General features: G+C 36.6%; 1 protein-coding gene across 8 annotated transcripts in view; it reads left to right on the top strand.

Annotated features, from left to right (window-relative positions):
- The window catches only part of ELF2 (E74 like ETS transcription factor 2), a 99,203-nt gene that overhangs the window by 18,331 nt on the left and 66,291 nt on the right, over positions 1-14,581 (top strand). For 5 of the 8 annotated variants that reach the window (XM_006079270.4, XM_006079269.4, XM_006079272.4 and 2 more), the window contains exons 2-3: positions 7,871-7,958; positions 9,241-9,479. The exons of the other annotated variants lie outside the window; for them this stretch is intronic. In XM_006079270.4, the coding sequence (XP_006079332.1) occupies positions 9,408-9,479 (72 nt within the window). In that variant the 5' untranslated portion in view covers positions 7,871-7,958; positions 9,241-9,407. The remainder of the gene's footprint in view (positions 1-7,870; positions 7,959-9,240; positions 9,480-14,581) is intronic. 8 annotated transcript variants of the gene reach the window in all.

Below are 14,581 nucleotides of genomic sequence, written 5' to 3'. Positions count from 1 at the left end.
TGTTGAGCATTGATATCTTTAAGATATTGAGCTTACCTATCCAAGACTGCCAGGGAATTCCCAAGACTTCTTTAATCTCTTTCACTAGATTTATTTATTTTCTCCATAGAGGTCTTTGTTAGGTTGAGTCTTAGATATCTTTGTGCAGCTGGTGGGATTTTAGTTCCTGGACCAGAGATTGAACCCAGGATGTGGCAGTGAAAGCGCTGATTCCTAACTGCTGAAATTCCATAACTGCCAGTGAATTCCTAAGTCTTAAGTATCTTATATTTTTGTAGTTATTGTAAATTACATCCTTTTTAAAAATTACACTTGCTGTTTGTTGCTGGTATATAGAAAAGACACTTAATTTTTATATATTGATTTGTATCCACACAAATTGCAAACCCTCTTCTTCTAATATCCAAAGGTTCTTTTGGATTTTCTACAGTATGTAGAGAGTTTTATCATTTATAAACAATGATAGCTTCATTTCCTCCTTTCCATTTCTTACGCCTTTTAATTTTTCCTTATCAAACCCTTCTGGTCAGGATTGCTAGTATGGTTTTGAATTGAAGTGGCAATTGTAGGTATGTTTGTTCTGTTCCCAGTATTGGGGAAAGTTTTAAATATTTTGCCATTGCATCTTGGCAGCTTTTTTCTTTTAATTATAAAATTTTATCAAGTGATCTTTATTGTATCTACCAAGATGATGTATTAATTATTACTACATAACAGATTACCTGCAACATGTGTTGATGGGGATGTGGAGAAATTAGAACCTTCATATGTACTGATGAGAATGAAATGATGTCATTTGGCATTTTCTCAAAATGTTAAGCATAAAGTTACTATGTGTTCCAGCAGTTCCACTCCTGAGTATATACCAAGAGAAAAGAAAACATGTCTACAAAAAAACTTGTACAGGAATTTTTATAGCAGCATTATTTTATAATAGTTAAAAAGTAGAAACAATTTTGTACCAATTGATGAATGGCTAGAGAAAATGTGATATATCTGTGCAATGGAATCTTATTCAGCAATAAAAGAATTGAAATACTAATACATGTTACAAATAGATGAATACTGAAAGCATAGTAAGTGAAAAAGTCAGTCACAGAAGTTCACATATTTAAAATCCTATTTATATGAAGTGGCCAGAAAAAGCAAATCTCTAGAGAGAAAATTAGGTTAGTCTTGCCAAGGACTAGGGGTTGGGGAAGGATGGGGAGGGACTGCTAATGGACGTGAGGTTTTTTTTGAGAGAGAGTGCTAAAGATTTTCTAAAATTAGATTGTGGTAATGATTGCACCACTTCGTTAATGTACTATAAACTTTTGAGCTATATGCTGTAAGTTGGTGAACTGTATGATATGTAGGTGTTAGTGTTAGTCACTCAGTCATGTCTTACTCTTTGCAACCCCTTGGACTGTAGCCCACCAGGCTCCTCTGTCCATAGAATTCTCCAGGCAAGAATACTGGAGTGGATAGCCATTCCCTTTTCCAGGAGATCTTCCTGACCCAGGGATTGAACCTGAGTCTCCTGCATTGCAGGCAGATTCTTTACCCTCTGAGCCATCAGAAAGCCCATGATATGTGAGTTATATCTCAATAAAACTTTTTCAAAAGGTAAGTACATATGTAGTTTTGTTAGATATTACCAAATTTCCCTCCCAAAGTGTGCCAATTTGCATTCCCATACATTTACAGTGTATAAATGTACAGTTTTACCAACAGATTATTGTTATACTTTTTAATTTTTACCAATCTGATAGATGAGAGAAATGGTATTTCAATTTTTAAAAAATTTGCGTTTTTCTGTGAGTGAATTTGAATATCTTATGTTTAAAGGCTGCTTTTATATCTGGTTTTGTGAATTGTGTGTTTTTCATATTTCTCTTTTATTTTTTTGGTCCTTAATTCTCTATTTTGTTGTTGTTCATTCATTAAGTTGTGTCCGACTCTTTGCGACCCCATGGACTGCAGCATGCCGGGCTTCCCTGTCCTTCACTATCTCTTGAAGTTTGCTCAAACTCATGTCCATCCATTTGGTGATGCCATTCAACCATCTCATCCTCTGTCGCCCCCTTCTCCTCTTGCCTTCAGTTTTTCCCAGCATCAGAGTCTTTTCCAGTGAGTCAGCTTTTTGCATCTGGTAGCCAAATTATTGGAGCTTCAGCTTCAGTATCAGTCCTTCCAGTGAATATTCAGGGTTGATTTCCTTTAGGATTGACTGGTTTGATCTCCTTACTGTCCAGGGGACTTTCAAGAGTCTTCATCAGCACCACAGTTTGAAAGCATCAATTCTTTGATGCTTAGCCTTCTTTATATGGTCCAACTCTTACATCCATACATGACTACTGGAAAAACCACAGCTTTGACTATGTGGACCCTTTTTAATATACTCTCTAGATAATGCCAGCTTTTCTTCCAAGGACTAAGCTTTTAGTTTCATGAAAGCAGTTACTGTCCGCAGTGATTTGGAGCCAAGAAAAATAGTCTGTCACTGTTTCCATATTTTCCCCATCTATTTGCCATGAAGTAATAGGACCAGATGCCATGATCTTAGTTTTTTGAATGTTGAGTTTTAAGCCAGCTTTTTCATTCTCCTCTTTCACCCTCATCAAGAAGCTCTTTAGTTCCTCTTTGCTTTCTGCCATTAGAGTGGTATCATCTGCATATCTGAAAAAGTGAAAGTGTAAGTCACTTACTCGTGTCGACTCTTTGTGACCCCATTGACTATACAGTCCATGGAATTCTCCAGGCCAGAATACTGGAGTGGGTAGTCTTTCCCTTCTCCAGGGTATCTTCCCAACCTAGGGATCGAACCCAGGTCTCCCGCATTTCAGGCAGATTCATATCTGAGGTTGTTGATAAAAAAATTTTCTCTTTTAGTAGTCTTTTGTGATATAGTATCCTATTTCCAATATCTTAGATTGAATTTTCATTGTTTTTGTACTTTATATAAATAAAATAATACACATAAACTGTTTTGGGGGGAGAATGTGATCTGTATTCTAAGCAACTCAATTATAGTCTGAGGTGAATTTTTTCTGAGTGATACTTAAGTTTGCTATCATTTCTCAGAGTTTTTTTTAATCTGGAGAGTTCAGTTAGTATTCATTATTCAAAGATGTTTCTCTTATTGTTATGCCAACTTCCACCCTTTCTTCTAGTTCCAAGCCAAATGGAGACTCTCTAATGAATTCTCTCTTGAATCTTCCCACCCCTCCCAGGGCTGATTGGGTGTTCCTTTTTTAAATATTTCCACTGTACTTTGTAGTTTCCTTACATTTACATTAATGTAATTGCTTCAAGTGTTTCTCCTTACCATATTCTAAGCTGTTTGAAGGGTGAGTCCTAGTTTTCTATTTTTGTGTTCCTGGCATAGTGCTGTATTTGGTATATAGTTTAGTGCTTAATAAATGTTACTGAAAGAACTAGTATGGTAGAGAGAAGAAAGAGGTGATGTTATTATAGGGGAAACGTTGTCCTTGGGGGACAGGTAGAATTTGAATAACCAAAGAAGAGGGCATTCCTGGTGAGAGAAGGGAACCAGCAAAAGGATAGGGACGGGAATGAGCTTGGTCTGTGTAGTGAACAGTGAAGATATTTGTCTTATTGGGACATGTTTGTTTATCCTTGTATTCACCACATCTTTACAGTGTATCTGCTGTATGAAACCCCTGGTTTAGTTGGTATAAATCACAGATTTTTAAAACCTGGATACACAGGTGTTTAAACTTGGTGCTTTGAGAAAGTAGTAAGAAGATAATATTAAGATGGTAGAGAAGCAAGATTTTAAGGAGCTCTGAAGAAGGGCGTTAAGTGTTGGGCTTGATATGGTTCATCGGAGGTGGTAAGTGGATGATCCGCTGGAAACTGTTATTTTCCTGATGTTTTTGTGAGGAAGGTATATAATGTGGATTGGGGGGAGAGAATTACAGAGAATATTGATCCCTTTGGTGATGCAGGTACTTTAAAGCTGAGACCTGTTAAGACAGCTAGGAATTGGCCAAATGGGCAAACAGAGGAAGGATGTCAAGAGAGAAGAAATAGAGAGCTGTAAACAACTGTGGTATTAAACAACCACAATGGAGGGAGTAAAAAGGGAAGAGGAGGCTGGACAAGGGAGCATGGATTAGATTTGTGACTTCCATACCCGGAGTGTATCAGAATGAACATTTCATAACTTCTGAAAAAGAGACCTAGACCCCTTACTTGTTCTTACTAAATCAGTATGCTTGCAAAGATTGAAATTTCATCGTGTAGGTGATGATGAACTGTTTAAGAATTTTGAGAGGGGCTTGACATTATTCAGTCTTGGTTTACCCTGCTGGTGTGGTTAGATGGACTGGAAAGGAGGGGAGATTAGAGGCCAAGAGGCAAATTCTGAGGCTCTTACAACTTCAAAAAGATGATAAGAACCTCAGCTAGGGCGGATCATATGAGATTATAGAGAAGAGTCAAGAGTGAAAGAAGATGATAATGATGGAAAAAGAAGCCACAGATGCCTTTCGCATCTGTTTATTAGGCAACTTGTGTAGGTGATGGTGTGGTTTTCAGAGCTAAGCACAGTAGGAGAGGTCATACTGTGGGGGAGGTAGCAGAGAAAAAATTTAGTTTGGGACATATTGGGTTTCTCTCACATTTTTATTCATCGCACTTAATGGCTAATCCAAGTGCTCTGATTGATTTCTCTGGAGTCATTCTTGACTCTTCTCTTTCATTCACACCCCATATCCAGTTTGCTATCCAATTTTGCTTCTTTTATCTACAAAAATTTCTGAAAGCTCGCTGTTGACTCACTACCACTCAGCCCTCACCACTGTCGCTTCCCACCTGATTGTGATAGTGGCTTCTGCACTGATGTCTGCTTCCGCCTTGTTCTCCTGCCTGCTCTCAGTCCAGTATCTGGTGAGTGATCCTTTTAATAATCAGCGCGTCTCTCTGCATAAAATCCTCCTTCTCCTTGGATAAAAGTCAAAGTCCTCAGAGAGGGTTTCCGTTTTCCCACCATCCCTTTCTCTTTCCTCTCTGTCATCATCTTCTGTCTTCCTTTTACTCACTTCACTCCAGCTCTGTTGTTGATATTTGAACTACTCAGGCTTATTCCCTTTTTAAGATCTTGAATTTTCCCTTTCCTTTCACTGGGGAGCTGCCCTGACTTCTGCCAGTCATTAGCACAGCTCATTCCTACTTCCTGAGTTTTCACTCATGTGTCACTTTTTCAGTGAATTCTTCCTTGATCACCCAATTTGAAATTGCAACCCTCTTCCTTGCTGAATATTCTCTCCCTTTGGCTCATTTGTCTCCTTAGCCTTTATCACCATCTGCACATGTGTAATACATATTTTGCTTATTTTCTTCTCTCCACACTGGAATTTAAGATGCATACGAATAAGGACTTGTGCTTTAAGAAAAATATATTTATTTTTTATTGTGTTGGGTCTTCGTTGCTGCACAGGCTTTTCTCTGGTTGCAGCGAGTGGGGGCTACTCCCTTGGTTGTGTGTGGGTCTCTCATTGTGGTGGCTCCCTTGTTGCAAAGCGCAGGCTCTAGGGGGCTGCAGTAGTTGCAGCATGTGAACTCAGTAGTTGCGGCTCCCAGGGCTCTAGGGCACAGCTTCAGTAGTTGCGGTGCGCAGACTTAGCTCTGTGGCTTGTGGGATCTTCCTGGATCAGGAATTGAACCCTTGTCTCCTGCATTGACAGGTGAATTCTTTACCACTCAGCTACGAGGGAAGCCCAGGACTTTTGCTTTATTCACCACTGTAACTCTAACTGAAAACTGCTAGTACATAAAAGGCGCTCAATTAATATTTATTGATTGGTTGAATTAATTAATGTAGTCCTTGGGATATCCTGGAATAGATGCTTGCTGTTTAAGTTTGCAGGGAAGTATAGGCAAGAAAATATCTAGTAGACAAACTGGCACCCATAAAATGGTTTAGACTGGAAGAGAGATTTGAGTGAAGCCAGGGCAGTGTCTAGGATAGTTAAGAGAGAGTGTGAAGATCTGAAGAGGACTAGGGAGGGATGGCGTCCTGGAAATACCTGCCAGGACTGACTAGAGAGTTACTCTCTCCTTAGAGTTATCCAGGCGGGAATCCTAGTCTGGGCCTTGTGCTTTAGAGGTCCTCATCTGGCCTTTTTCCAGCTATACCGCTCCTGATAGGATGAAGATTTTGAGGGACTAGTCCATCTGGAACCCGTATCTAGATCAAGCTAAGAGTATTTGTATCCTCAAATTCCCTGTCCACGTGGGTCCTTCACAGGTCTCTTCCCTGATTCTCTCCTCTTAGACTGTACCACATGTATGTATCCCTGGCCTAAGGGATGGCCAAGTGGCAGCTGTTGGCAGGCATGTAGGCAGAGGTTAGACATGTTGCTGGTATGTCCACATGTATATATATGAGGCTCCTTGTAGTATGGAGTGGAACCAGAGATGGGATGAGGAAAAGGCAGGCTGCATGGTGGTGGGGAGTATGGTCTTCCCATTCCCCATCCCCTCCCCCCCCCAGTTGATGTTGAGTCTGAGAATGCCAAATCAGAACTCAGCCTTTTAAGTTTTTATAAAAGTATATATGTCAAGATAGTGGGATAGAATAAAATTTACTAGCTTATTAGTTTGGTTTATAGCTTTAAAATATTTAGGCATATGGTATATGGGCTTACATTTGTACTCTTAAAGCTCCTTGAAGACTAGGGGTGGGCCTGCAACAGGAAATTGAAAAAGAGTATCTGGAGAGGGAGAAGATAAATTCAAGATAGTTTCAAGGAGGGAATGAACAACAGTGTCACATGTTTCAGAGACATTAAATCCTATGAAGACAGAAATGTATCCTTTGGATTTGATAACCAGAATTTAATAAAATTTCACTTGGTGGTGATGGATACTAAACTTCTGTAGAAGGAACACCTGAGAAATCAGAAAGTGGAGGCACAGTTTAAATGATTTTTTTTTTTTTTTTTTAAGTAGAACTGTATCTGAGAAAGGAAGGAACTAGAGGGCTATGCAGGGTCGTGGAGGAGTCATGTTTACAATGAAAGGGTCTTGAATTTCCTGGCGGTCCAGTCGTTAAGACTCCATGCTTTTACTACAGGGGCGTGGGTTAGATTCCTGGTCAGGGAACTAGGATCCCACATGTTGTGTAGCATGGCCAAGAAATTTAAAAAAAAAAAAAAAAAGAGAGAGTCTTATAAATATTTGGATGTTGAGGAAAAGAACCCAGTGTTAAGAAAGAGAAAAATAAGGAAAAAGAAGGAATAATTGATGGAACAAGGCCTAAGATCCAGTGCATCGGTCAGTAGATCAGCTTTAGAAAGCAGAAGGGCTATTTGAGGAGGCTTGGAGTGTTTGAATTTTGTGTGAATGCTAACTTTTGAAGAGTGAGCAAAAAAGTGAATGGCAGGAAAGTTTAACAGGCAATAATATATTAATGTTGTTCAGTAGTAGTTTTCTGAGTTAGTCTTTTTTTTTAATTTAAAAATTTGTTTAAGTTTAAATTAATTGTTTTTTTAATTGAAATTAGTCTTTTTAAACTTGATTTAATACTCCTGGAGTTCTGGAGTTATACTTGCAGCCATGGGTTAAAATCCTATTGGCTGATTGAAATATAGCCCATAATGTGGGGTATAGGCTATGTATGTGGGAATCTGTTGTTATTCAATAATTGTCATTTAGTGATGACTTAAAACTTTAAGTCTGATAAAAAACTTTTGATTCTTCAGTAGCTTAGAAGTAATTTATTATGTTCATTATAAAATGTGTGCCATCAGGCTTGGAGATGATTTGTTGTAGTATAAGTACATATTGTCTGAATCACATCTATTTTGAGTAAAATATTTTTAATAGAGTTATATTAATACTGTTTTTTTCCCCCCACTAGTAGTTCCAGGGAACTGCTGTTTTATATTCTAACTCTTGCCAAATTGTGAAACTAGTGAAGGATGCTTAGACTACTTAACATTAAAATTGTAAGTAAAATTTATTTCTGCTTTTATTATCTGTATGATTAGAAAACAGAAATTGAAAATAATTGTTACCTTATGTGATAATAGTGAGATTCAGTGTGATGGGATTGAGGATTTTTCTTAGTTTTTATTCTTAAGATACAAATATTTCCTATCCCATTTTCTGTTGATAAGATCAAGAAGAAGACTAATAATACTGAATAGGTCTTAGGTAGTGAGGTGAAATTTTGCCTTTTTTCAGGAATTTTCTATTTGTTATAGAAGTTTATGGAAATTCTTTATTATTTTATTTTCATATTTAATATAGAACATGTTATTAATGGAATGATTAATTAGAAATGATTATTTTCTCTTTAAATATGCTTAGTTTTTCTGTACTCTTAAATTTTTGTGTGAAAAATTCTATTAAAAAGCCCTGTGATTTCTTTGTGAAATATTTAATGTACACAAAAGTAAAACATAACTTTTTAAGAAATAATCTAATACATAAATCAAGATGATGTACATATTGCCGTTCATCTCCACTAGGGAAAAAAAACTTGAATTATATTTACTTGAAACCATTTGCTATATTGCATTTTGAATCAATAACAAAAAAGTTATTGAAGAAAGAATGAGAAAGTAATATTAAAGGCATTCCAAGTCATTTCACTACTTTATTTTCAAACTATTGTATTTGAAAGTATAAGTAACTCAAATTAATCTGTTTTACAGATCTTGTAGAGTATACAAAATGTGAACACAAAATGAGCCTGCTACTGTAAGCAAAAGATAATTCTAATTAGTTATTTATATACATATATAAACAACACAAACATAAATTCATATACATAAACAAACCAAATAAGCCAAGGAAGACTGAAATATTTACAAACCAATACATCTTTTAATTTGTTAAATAGGTGAATAATTTTAGAAGTTGTCTTGGTCCAGCACATTTTATGTTTTTAGTGCATAAATTTTTTTTTTAATTTCAGAAATTCTTACCAAAATATTTCAGGAATAATAGTACATCTTCATAAGGGGAGAAAGTTGTAACATTTTATTTCTTAGAATATAAACATCATAAGATCACCAATGTGCAATAGCTTGGTAAGAACTGCAGATTGTCAACTTGACTGCTCTAAGAGGAATGCTCATAACTGCCCTCTTTTGACACAGCTGTATAAGCCTAGCTCTTTTTTTCTCAGTTTATAAAAATGTTAAAAAATTTTATTGCAAAATAGTTTGTGCTGCTTTATATTCTTGTATTTTTTTTAATAGTTTTTCAAATTCTTCTTCTTAGGCTCTCTGGTTAATCATCTTAAGAAGACTGGATTTCTGGATATCAACTCTACTCCATCTCTATTGACTTTTAAAACATGATAATGCAAACCTATGACACTGACAATCATCCATGAACCTTTAATTACATTGATTGGTAGCGTTTGAAGCTTCCTCAGGGAGTAAACAATGACATCAGCAGTGGTTGACAGTGGAGGTTCTATTTTGGAGCTTCCCAGCAATGGAGTAGAAAATCAAGAGGTTAGCCATCCAATGTATTACATTTCTTTTTTGTTCATAAAATCAATGCATGAACTAATGAATTTAATGGGAAAAACAGGTATTTGAGAGTAGAAATGTATAGTGCATGAGACTGTGTATCTCTGTCATGTGTCCTCGTATAATTAGGTTCTAGAGCATTGAGGGAGGTAGTGCTGGGCCTGAGTTGCCTGAGTTGTTGGAACTTCTATATATTGGAATGAACTAGGAGGGAAAAAAGAAAGAAAACAATAGTATTAGTTGAGAAATAGATTTAAATCTCTGATAAAATCCATTGTTTTGGATTTTAGAGTATATAGGTAAATACTGTATCTAAATACCTAAATTATATTCATACTTTAGAATTTTGTATCTCTTCTTGTTGTTACCTTTGTCTTTTGATTATTCTAATTCATGGGAATCCATTGTATTTTAAGTACGTATTATTTATACTTAAGAATTTAATTTAGATAATTTGTAAATTAGAAGAGAAACTCGGTTTTGAAATTTTATACTTGAAGAATTTTGCAATGTTAGTGTATTTGGTTTTTTTTTTTGTTGTCGTTGTTATTGATAACATTAAAGAATAAGAGATAGAAGTAGAAAGCAGCAGTACCTGAAATACATGGACTTTCAGGGCCTGGCTTTTATTCTCACCATTCGGTAAAGACTGACTATTGGGAATTATCTAAATTAAAATATAATAATACTGTCACAACAATGGTCAAATACTTGGACAGAGATAAGATGGGAAAATGGAGGAAAAAAGTCTGTTTTTCTACATTCTGTGAAAGATACTGCTGTTACTGGTACTTAGTATTATGACTGAGGTACAAATTAGGATGTCAGGCTGTGTGTTCTGGGTCTGGATTCTTTTTCTTGCTTGCTTGGTGTCTGTTCAGAGGTCTGTTCAGTCCTCTGAGATAGCGATGGACAAATTCAGTGGGTTTGTTTTCAGTGGACTTGGTAACTGAAATATCCCTGTAGTATTTGAATCTAAAACTGTTTCAAAATGTACTGAGAGAAACAAAGGTAAAGAACATGTTTTATTCTCATAATCAAGTTCTGCTTCCTTCTTGAAGTTTCACTTTCTGTATGATCACTTCCAAGTATGATTCACCCAAGAAATGAGGGACTCGGGATTTCTATCCCCTCCAGTATCATCCAGGACTTGCTTCTTCAAGTACTTTCCTTTTGCCCCATGGTTTTACTCTGTTGATATTAATTCTGTGGGGGAAGCTGCTAAGAACAGTTGGTGGAATATATTTACCTTGTGGTGACTGGGTACCACCATTATGGGAAAAATGAACAGAACACTTTGTTTCTGGAAGACTCTCTATACCTCCCTTCATTTACATGGAACCCCATGTGTTCATGGCTTGACAAACTGTTTGTAACCAAAGAAAGAATCTGACAAATGAAAATAATTTTGTCAAGACATTATTGACTAATGATTTATGCAGTAGTCTTCAAAGGTGGTCATAGGCATTTTAGGAAGAGTGGCACCAGAAAGGAGGAAACTATTCTCAGGAACTTTTTCTTTACATTATGTCATGTGGATACCTACTTACTTTCATTTCATTTATTCCTTCAACAAACATTAATTGACCTCTTACTGAATGTCAGTTACTTTTTTAGGCACTAGGGATAAAGTATTTCAGAATGGCTATGAAGAATAAATCAGGGCTAGAGATAGGGAATTGGTAGGGTATTTTGATTAGAATGGACAAGGAAGGCTTCTCTGAGCAGGTGGCATTTTAGTGTAGACCTAAATAGCATAAGGGATTGAGCTGTAGAAACACCTGGGGAAGAAAATTCCTGGAAGAAAGAAAAGCCACTAGTTTCTGTAATATCTCCCAAGTTTTTAAAGTGAGTTTTGGGGATAGTGGTATTAGAAAGATAGAATTTTGTCTTTATAATGTATTTATAATATATATCTATACTACTTATACTTTAAAATATAGGCTGGGGTGGGGAAAAAATGACCTTATTACCTTAGCTTCAGAATCTGAAGAAAAAATAAATGTTTAAAATATGATGGGCAACACATTTTAAATCAATTATACCCCAACAAATTTTTTTTAATTATTAAAAAAGTGGTGGGCATTTTGGAGAGTTATTAGTGATGTTTAGGCTTTATTTCTTATAGTTTTATTCTTGATTATGTTTTCTATGAATATTTTATAAAATTAGGATAATCCTGTTTCTGACAAAGATAGCAAAAAAAGTAGACTGTAATCTTATTAATGAGTGTGGATACAAAAATCATAAATAAAATAGTAATACATTTATAAAATAGTCATATATTTAAAAATCCAGTTACCAAATAGGATTTAGATACATAAGGATATCCAATTTTAAGAAAACAAGTAATATATACTCCTACTAATATGACATATGATATAATGGTAGGATAAAATACTTGATGAAATAGGATTTTATAAAGTTCAATATCCTTCCTGATAAAAACTCTAAATAATATAAGTGTATATTTCCTTAACATTATTTTAAAAAATATATAAATCAAGAGCTAGAATCCTATTTAATGGGGAAATACTGGAGTATTTTCTCTGAAATTGGAGAGAAAGTCAGTATGGGCACTACTATTATTTAATATTTTCCTGTAATCAGACAAAATAATGAAAAAAATATATAAGTATTAAAAAGACCAAATTGCTGTTTGTAGATAATATAACTCACCACCTGGGAAAACCAAGGGGAAAATCCATGAATACCCATTAGAACTAATAAAGAGTACCTAATAGTTTGGTGAGTGCAAAATTAACATAAAAATATCTTGCTTTCTTTTAAGGACTGTAATTAGTTAGAAAAAAATCATGGAAATAAACTGTATTTCAGAAAATTAACAAAAATGAATAAACTGTTGAGGAATAAAAGTAAAAGATATATAGGACTTGTTTGAAGGAAACTAATGATACTTAAGTAGACTTTAATAAACAAAGAGATATATTTTGTATTTGGGTAAGAGAAATGGGAATGGTCAGTATTGTGGAGGATGTCAGTCCTCCAATTAATCTATATATTTAATTCCATGTCTATAAGATGTTAGGGCCAGTTGGGGGAAATTGATCATATGGGCCTAAAGATTGTATGGAAGAATAAACATAGAGGAGTAGCCAGAGCAGTTTTTGAGAAGGAAATACATATCAGGTAGGTCTCATAGAAATGGGGAATTAATGCAGAAAAAATAAAAAAGGATTTAGGTATATTTAAAAAACAAAATGAATGCAAGTTTTAGAGAGCATCTGCTTCCAGACAAAGAAGATTGGGACTTCTTCCACTTCAGGTTGTGATGAAACAACTGAAACAAGATTTGTACTCCAACCATAAACAACTAGGAAAATGAACAAAACACGTGAGCCCACAGTGTTTATTTGTGCTATGGTCTTGAATGTTTGTGAACCTCTCAAAATTTATATGTTGAATCCAAACTTCCAAAGATGATTATCATTAGGAAGGTATTAGGAAGTAGGGCTTTAGGAAGGTGATTAGGTAATGAGGAAGGAACCTTTACAAATGGGGTCAATACTTTTATAAAAGGCTCTAGGGAAAAAAAAGGTTCTAGAGAGACCCCTTGCCCTTTCTGCCATGTAAGGACAAAAGAGAAGTCTGTGACTTGGAGGAAGGCCCCCACTCAGTCATTCTGGTACCCTGATCTTGGATTTCTAGCCTCCAGAACTGTGAGCAATACATTTCTGCTGTTTTTCAGCCACCTAGTCTGGTATTTGTTATAGTAACATGAATGGATTAAGACAGTTGGACCACAGACGGTGCAAGACTGTTCTTCCTGAGAAATGATTGCACTGGCTTCCTGCTTGGACCTACTTTCTGGAAAAACATGGGAAGGAGAAATTCAAGCAGAATGTAGACAGTCTCACTGTATTGAGGAAACCAAAATTCGGAATTTGGAGAGGCTAATGCAGCCTAGATAGCATATTCAAAAGCAGAGACATTTCTTTGCCAACAAAGGTTCGTCTAGTCAAGGCCATGGTTTTTCCTGTGGTCATGTACAGATGTGAGAGTTGGACTGTGAAGAAGGCTGAGTGCCGAAGAATTGATGCTTTTGAACTGTGGTGTTGGAGAAGACTCTTGAGAGTCCCTTGGACTGCAAGGAGATCCAACCAGTCCATTCTGAAGGAGATCAGCCCTGGGATTTCTTTGGAAGGAATGATGCTAAAGCTGAAACTCCAGTACTTTGGCCACCTCATGCGAAGAGTTGATTCATTGGAAAGGACTCTGATGCTGGGAGGGATTGGGGGCAGGAGGAGAAGGGGACAACAGAGGATGAGATGGCTGGATGGCATCACTGACTCGATGGACGTGAGTCTGAGCGAACTCCGGGAGTTGGTGATGGACAGGGAGGCCTGGCGTGCTGCGATTCACGGGGTCGCAAAGAGTCGGACACGACTGAGCGACTGATCAGATCTGATCTGATCTTAATGCAACTAAAAATGGGAAAACAATGGAATAGATGGGGAAACAGTAGAAATAATGCAACTAATAGATGGGGAAACAGTGGAAATAGTGACAGACTTTATTTTTGGGGGCTCCAGAATCACTGCAGATGGTGATTGCAGCCATGAAATTAAAAAAACACTTGCTCCTTAGAAGAGAAGCTGTGGCCAACCTAGACACCATATTAAAAAGGAGAGGCATTACTTTGCCAGCAAAGCTCCGTCTAGTCAAAGCTGTGGTTTTTCCAATAGTCATGTGTGGATATGAGAGTTGGACTATAAAGAAAGCTGAGTGCCAAAGAATTGATGGTTTGGACTGTGGTGTTGGAGAAGACTCGAGAGTCCCTTCAACTGCAAGGAGATCCAACCAGTTAATCCTGAAGGAAATCAATCCTGAATATTTATTGGAAGGACTGATGCTGAAGCTGAAACTCCAATCCTTTGGCCACCTGATGTGAAGAACTGACTCATTGAAAGAGACCCTGATGCTGGGAAAGACTGAAGGCAGGAGGAGAAGGGGATGACAGAGGATGAGATGGTTGGGTGGCATCACCAACTCAATGGACATGAGTCTGAGCAAAGCTCTGGAAGTTGGTGATGGACAGGGAAGCCTGGCATGCTGCTGTCCAT

Source organism: Bubalus bubalis, chromosome 17 (assembly GCF_019923935.1).
Source record: "Bubalus bubalis isolate 160015118507 breed Murrah chromosome 17, NDDB_SH_1, whole genome shotgun sequence".
NCBI classification, from domain to species: Eukaryota; Metazoa; Chordata; class Mammalia; order Artiodactyla; family Bovidae; genus Bubalus; species Bubalus bubalis.
The sequence above is the reverse complement of the archived record's forward strand: the minus strand, read 5'-3'. Positions and strand labels throughout refer to the sequence as shown.